Raw genomic sequence first — 7,635 nt, forward strand, 5'->3', positions numbered from 1 at the left:
GACAAAAAAAAGCAGTTTCTATACGAAATCCCCGAAAGAAAAAGAAACTAACAAGAACTCTTCGGTGAAATGAAACTGACTTGTTTCTCCTGTCTGTATAGCAACGTAAGCCGCATTAAACAAGCTAAGTATATTCTGTCTTTTCTGTGACTTTGTCGCCGCCTATCGCTGAAAAGAGGGATATCGCCGTTATAATTTATAATTATTTAAATAAAGGTTTATTAAAACGCTGCAATATAAAAGAACATATTTCCAAGGAGCTAACACTCCCATTGGAAACAGGGGCAAAGTGAAAATCACATTTTAAAAACCAGGCCTATGGTGAGAAGTACCTTTGTGGTAAGTTTCAAGCCTAAGCTGTACATAAAAAACAAACACACAAAAATAATGCTTTAAAGACACAGAAATTCATGTTGTAATTAATATAAAATATAACAAAAACATTCCTTTCAAGGAAAGAATAGAATTAAAGCAAAGATCTTCTTTAGAGAGGCTTGCAGTCTTGAGGAGCAACAGAGCCAATGACTGGGACCTTACTGGACTCATGAGTGGCCACACAGGAGTATCTCGCATGGCTCTTCCAGTCAGCAGCAGGCAGCTTCAGGTAACTAATAGCCAGGTAGGAATTTCCACTGCTGTCCAAGGACACCGGGCTGGACTGAATGTTGTCCGTCACTCGCTGACCATCCACACTCCACTGGATGTCTATGTACCCCGGGAAGAAGCCGCTCACCAGGCAGCTGAGAGTCACTTGGCCTGAACCACTGAGCTGCTCTTGTGGGGGAGGAAGAACTTGAACAGACGGACGAGGAAGGTCACTTCCTGGGGGGAGAGAGAAAATATAACAGCGTCATGTATAGCATTGAAAATTATGTTCAAACGGTTTTGGGATTAGCTCAAGTAGAAAATGTTAAAGTCTGATGTATTTCTTTTCTACAGAAAGCACAACATCCTAAGTTCCTTAAAGAATTCAGCAAAATAGTTTAGTTCATTATAACAAGATAGAGTACAGGACTGCTTATCATGTAATAAGTTAGTACAATTTATTTTGTTGCTGTTTTATGTGAAGCCTAACATTCACAAAATAGAAGCAGTTACACACATAATTTAATGCTTTTTTTATTATGTTTTATTTATTTTTATATATCTAATAACTAGCTTTTGAAGCCATACTTTCCTGCACAGAACTGCAGAGAACAGACTGAATGAAATGTCAGTACTTCCAGTACATTATTTAAATTTTAGTTTTGATTTTGTTTGTATAATGTTACAATTTGTATGTGTGAAACCCAATAATCCATGTTCACACAATGCAAACCCAACATTTTAACTTTTAAATATTTTTAGATTCAAATTAATTTTTTTTATCCACAAAAAAAACACATAATGCTTTGCAATGAACTGGCACCCTGCCCCTGAGTCTTCTCCTACCCTGTACCCAGTGCTGCTGGGTTAAGCTCCTGCCCTCTGAAGTCGGAATTGAATTAGTCTGCATGGATAGATGTGACATGCATAATCTGTAACTTCTGGCAGCATTACATGTATTTAACAGTTTTATAAAGCAACGTCAAACAATTTAGTTTAAACATGGATCAGATGTTTTGAAGTTTTTATTCAGTGCTACGTGTATTTTAAAGGAAAAGTTGCTATCAAAAAACCGGCACAACACTGGAATAGAAAAAGTGCATTTAAAACATAGATGGATAGATGGAAACAATGAGGATTACAGTTTTTAGCAAATAAAAGTTTGTTGTATTTCTATAAATTCTTTAAGGACATAGAATTAAATGTGTCAGTGAAAAAAATGACTGTTTTTTAGCATGTTGAAATGGATAATATAAATTTGAATTTGTAATGTGAGTATTTTTGAAGAAGCTATTAAGCTAGTAGCAAAAACTTAAACATTTAATGTACTGATAAAGAACAAAGACTTGCTGAGATTGATTTTGAATGGTGAATGTCAATGATATTTTTCAATGTGAATCTTTACATCTCTTTGTGACTATAAATTATTTTGCTCTATTATTTTAAATACTCTGCTTTTATCATTTTCCTGTATGCTTTCACTGTTAACTGTGTTGTATGTTCAACACCTGAAATATTTAAAACAATGAATTCTTATTTTAGTCAAGTGTTTTCTATGTATACTATGAAACATTGCTGCACTCATTAAAAATGATTCATATTAAGCAAACTAATGAAGTAATTTAAATTTGCGGATTGATACTTAAACAGTGCCACTGTATTGTAAACTTTTAAAAACAAGTTTTCTTTTCCGATGTCAGTTTGAACTGTATCAAGCGTACTCACTCAGAACTTGTACTCGAGTTCCTTCTCCCCATGCTTGGTTTCCATCAGTATAGTAAATGAAGCAGTAGTATTTGGAGTCATCATTTGCCTCGACATTATTAATTGTGAGAAGATAATAACTCCTGACTGTATCTCTCGATGGTACAAATCGATCTGATATCGCAGGAGCTCTGTAGATTTTGTTGTCAGCCATGTACCGTAGGACACCTTCGGGTGCTTTTCCAGGTGACTGGCGAATCCAGTTCATAGACACCCTCGAAACATTTTCATTTTTCACAGCACATTCCAGGGTGACAGACTGTCCAGGAGTCACAGGAATAACTGATGGAGACTGAGAGAAAATTGTAGGATCAGCATTTACTGAAATTCCTAAGAGAAAGAATGAAAGAATATATTACTTTATGAGCTTTAAAACATATATTTGCACTTGTAGTTTTACATCACTAAACATTTTAATTTAGTGTACAATTAACTTAATTTCTAATGGAACTACTGCATAATATATATAAAATTGTTTATACCAATACTTGCTTTTCAAAATGCTCTGTTTAGCAATATCTTAATTTACTTTTCATGATCTTTCACTCACCCAGTAATAAAATAGTGCACAGGATCTGTAAAAGATTCATGTTGAGAAGGAGATGCTGTGATCCAAATTTTTCTAAATCAATCTGTAAAATGACCGACTGGCCTTCGGCTTTAAATAATGCAGTTTTGTTACGATGCATAAATTAACTTTGTTAAAAATGAATTTCATTGGTCACTGCATAGTTTGTTTTATCTAATGTGCCAATCCGCATTCAGTAAAGATTGTTTACCAATCACTTAGCAGTTCTCTTTCAAAACAGCACCACACCTGCAGCCAACAGTCGACGTGTCACATATTTTTGTACATCAAACTCTAATTTAAAAAAGAAAAAAAAAACTTTAGAAAAGACTCTATGCTGTTTAATAACTGATGTCAATTACATATAAAGTAGAACAGAGTAATGTTCTTAATCTTATCCTTAAAGTCCATACACTGTATAAGCATTACGGCAGCTTCCATTAGTTTCATTTTTTAAAGAAGAGAACGTTTTTTGTTTTTAGTGCTGCACAGAATTGTTAATCACATTAATTTGATCCAGTGAGAGTGAAATTTAGAATCCATACTTTATGTAATGATGTCATTTTTAGCATTATAGATTCTTGACTATTTTATATTTATTAATGCGAGTGACGTTATTGATAACTACAGTGATATTATTTCTACCAAATCTCAGCTGTAAAAGTAAACATTAAAATAATAGGAGGAAATCATTATTTTCTTCCTGTTGAACTAAGACTAAAGCTACTGAGACAATTTCAGTATTGTTTTTATTATGGTTTTATTTAAATGCTATCAAGATTATGTCATATATGACATTCATATAAATCAGATGTAAAATGTTTGTTCGAAGTTTGTGCACAAACTTTTATTCAGCAGCCTGTCCTTCACTAGACTGCCATGCCATTATAGGTTGGTTTTTGTTTAGAACGTACTGCTTTATGTTAAAGGCTCGTGTTATCTGTACCCTATAATGGAAGACGATGGTTCAGAAAATGGATGGCTGGGTGTCTTAACTGAAAATGATCGAGCAACAACACCTAAATTATAGTCAATCTATTCATTTCCTAAACCCACTTATCCAGAACTGGGTCGAGGTGAAAGCGGAGGCCTATCCCTGCAAGCATCAGGCACAAGGCAAGAAAAGAACCAAACTATCGCAGACGAAGTTTAATAAAAAGGATAACTCTGCATATTTATCACACAAAATGGTATATACTTTGAAAAATAATTATAAATGTTGTGAAGAGAATATAATTGTATTGATATTACTTTTAACACTAATACATTTTATATTAATCAGATGTGTAACTTGATTAAATTTCCCCTCAAAACATCTAAATAACATAAATTAAATATACATTCAAAAATATAAAGTTGAAAAATATTTATATTTAGCCTTAGTTTCAAGATAGAATTAGTGGAATTATATAATAACACACCGACTAATAATTATATTATTTAATAATAATTTCTGTTTTACGCATTAATCTTTTTGTGATAAAATCAATTAAAAACATATTTCAGTTTCACTTCTAGACTAAACCAATATGCAAATATATGGAAATTATAGAGAAAGATTTGCATGAAGTCTAGAGTGACACAAGCAATCACTTTCTAAATTTATGTCGGGGCTGACCCTGCAACTGCATGTGGTTGGACCAGGTGCATTTAAATAAACTCATAGAAGTGTGAAGTTGAAAACAGAAAAACCTTTAACCTGAGGGAGAAATAAGCTAATTTTATCTTTTTAAAATGAATTAGTGTAACAACAGTTGTTATTCACCATACAGAAACAATGAAACTCGTAAACAAAGATCCTACTTAGAGGAAGCTGTGGCAATAATTCACAAAACCTTTGTATATCAAAGCTTCTTCTTGATCATTAAAATTTGAGGGCAGTTATATTATTAAGAATTCATGTTTTGCATTTATTATGACCTTCACATTTGTTTCAGAGGTCACTGCGCTTTTCCCTGTCCTGTTTCTTATTTTAACAAGGAGAGGGTACTCCTGACCTCACTCCACAGCTATAATAAATGCCACAGTGCAACCATATAGTCCAAATAGTGGTGTTTATTTTAATATAAAACACCCAGGAATAAAATAAATAAGAACACAAAAACTAATAAAAAGCAAGTATAAGCAAAATATATATTTTTAAATATTAGGCAGATAGAAAGAGTTTTGCAAAATAACTGGTTCTTTTCAAAGTCTGAAAGTTGCAAGAATGATTTTTAAGCATTTTAACCTCTAGAAATTCTTAAAGATGTACTGTTGTGAACTTCTGAATACAGAATGAAAAGCAGTCAAAATCCACATAATAAAACAAGGAAATCAATTAAGAGTAAGAGTGGCTCACTAACAGTGCAACTGGTTTGGATGAAGTTCCAACAAGTCACAGCTACACACTGCAGATCCCTGTCCTACACCTACCAGGTCTGTATAGATCCTGTCCATGTCAGAGTCACAGAAAACATCTCTAGAGTTATTCCTTGGTGTAATTAGTCGATCTGTTTATGCATATTCTAGAATCATATTGATTTGATTTTACAATTCCTAAAGCAATAAATGTATTCTGAAACACATCCTTACTACCAGGAGATGGAGCATGTGATAATATTTCATTTAGAGTTAGTGGCTTATCATAAGGCTTAAACTATATGGTATGGAGAGATGGGACACCAGAAAGGAAAATTTGATTCACTCATTTTGAGATATTAAAAGTGGTGAGTTCACTGTATAAAGATACATTCTAAAACAAGGGTGTCAAATTCCAGTCCTGCAGGGCCACAGTGGGTGCAGGTTTTCATTCTAACCATCTTCTTAATTAGTGACTAGTCTTTGAAGCTAATTAACTTCTTTAGCCTTAATTTGAATTATTTGACTCAGGCCCCTTACTTGTTTTTTTCCTTAATTAGCAGCCAGAAAGTAACGAGGCATTAAACAAGCCATCAATTGACCAGCTCAACCGTGCCCATCAAACAAAATGTGAAAATAAAGAAAGATGAAGAACTCAGTAAGGTTGATCACTCAGGTTACCAAAACATTTTGACGGAGTTCTTAGAAAAAAACAGAATATCAACATTTTTTGAAATGTCTGCTGTGGCAGAATAAGAGCAGCAGCAAGTCATGATATTCAATAAGTAACAGCAAGAATTGGCTTCTCATTAAGAAACTGGTTGGAGTGAAATTGGCTGGAGTTTGACGTCACAATTTAGCTGGTCATCTGTCGGCTCGTTTCATGTCTCATTTCTGTTTGTCTGCCATTTGATGAAGAAACAAATCAATTCAGAGGACTGACTCCTTAAAAACAGGGCTATTGAAATGAAGGGAAAAGGAGTTAGTTAGCAGTGAAAACTAGTCACTGACGAGGAAAAGGGTTAGAATGCAAACCTGCAGCCACTGCGGCCCTCCAGGATTGGAGTTCGACACCTGTGTTCTAAAATATAATATATATTTTATAGATCTGTAGCTTGATGTGTTGTATTGATGAAATTAACTGTTCATATATCAAACTGTTTCTTTGAAGGAACACACCTGATTGGCAAAGAAGGTTAGAAATCACTATAATATTCAAATACTTCTTGGCTCCAATTAAAGGACCCATTGTGCAACTTGAAAACTCACCACACATCATCACAGACAGCACGGGTCAGGTTGGGCTAGCACCCCTACATGGGTCTTCCGTTAGGGAGACACCCATTAAAGCTACGGGCAAACCTTTAAGGAAATACTCCCAGTGAATCCTGAGGTGGGGGAGGATGTGATCCCCAACAGGATAAATTCAAAAGTAACGGAACAGGCTAATGAACAACCGATAATGATGAACACCGTTAGATGCAGCTGTGGAAAGATTAATAAGAACAAGCATGGCCTAAATATCCACATGGCCAGGATTAAGTGCGGACAGAGGGAGCATGAAGAGCATCACACAGGCACCAGCCCTGCTGACACACAGGAGTAGCCCAGCCAGGAATCACTCCACAGAGCTCAGAACCTCCAGGCCTTTCAACCTCCTACAGTAAGCACAGCACCCCAAAAAAAGAAGATTAGATGGCCCTTAGCAAATAAAAGGACAGAGTGGTGTCAGTTTAACGAGGATGTCTGCAATATCATACAGAAATTTACAGGTTATGTTGGCAGCCGACTACACAGCATGACCTCCATCATCATCAGCTATGCTACTGAGCAGGTTGGCTATGATTAGAAGGGAAAACCTGGAGAGTCCTATGCCAAGAACCACAGAGCCAACCAGACTTGACAACTGTGGCAGGAGTTCCACACACTTAAAAGGCAATACAAGACATATATTGTTTATAAGAGATGTCTGAGACTCCTCAGCCACCTGTGGAAGATCTTGAGAATGATCTTGCGAAGAGGGAGAGTTGCCAATTAGTGGAGGTGTGCAGAAGGAGTATGGATTCCTAAGGAGGAAAGCTCAAAGATCATTGAGCAGTGAAAGAAAAAAATCTTCTTAAGTATTTTGTCTAGACACTTGACAGAGTTTATCCTCTAGAACGATTATATCAATTACACCATGTGCCTAATAATATTAGAAGCCTTATCCTGAATTACTATATTGACTTCAGGATGAGAGTTACGTCTGGGTCTGAAATATCAAACTGGCATCGGCTAGAAAAGGGGATTATAACAGAGTGTACCATTTCTGTTACCCTTTTTGCCCTGGCCATGAACATGGTTGCTAAATTAGCAGAGGTTGAATGTCAAGGCCCAAA

At 35.3% G+C, this 7,635-nt stretch overlaps 1 protein-coding gene across 1 annotated transcript; it reads right to left on the reverse strand.

The window, feature by feature from the left end:
* Positions 1-290: 290 nt before the first annotated feature.
* On the reverse strand, positions 291-2,973 carry LOC120517733 (immunoglobulin lambda-1 light chain-like). The gene is made up of 3 exons (XM_039740196.1): positions 2,900-2,973; positions 2,311-2,679; positions 291-822 (listed from the first exon to the last, which is right to left on the reverse strand). Exons 1-3 carry the CDS (start codon positions 2,937-2,939, stop codon positions 485-487), a joined length of 747 nt encoding a protein of 248 aa, XP_039596130.1. The 5' UTR covers positions 2,940-2,973; the 3' UTR covers positions 291-484.
* Positions 2,974-7,635: the final 4,662 nt, after the last annotated feature.

This window comes from Polypterus senegalus, chromosome 1, assembly GCF_016835505.1.
Source record: "Polypterus senegalus isolate Bchr_013 chromosome 1, ASM1683550v1, whole genome shotgun sequence".
Classification (NCBI taxonomy): Eukaryota; Metazoa; Chordata; class Cladistia; order Polypteriformes; family Polypteridae; genus Polypterus; species Polypterus senegalus.

What these genes read in the sequence shown, in the direction of transcription:
- LOC120517733 (XM_039740196.1), bottom strand. Translation starts at nt 2,939, where the DNA reads ATGAATCTTTTACAGATCCTGTGCACTATTTTATTACTGG. An exon ending in GTGCACTATTTTATTACTGG is followed by an intron (nt 2,680 to 2,899) that starts GTGAGTGAAAGA and finishes TCTTTCTCTTAG; the next exon opens with GAATTTCAGTAAATGCTGAT. An exon ending in AACTCGAGTACAAGTTCTGA is followed by an intron (nt 823 to 2,310) that starts GTGAGTACGCTT and finishes CTCTCCCCCCAG; the next exon opens with GAAGTGACCTTCCTCGTCCG.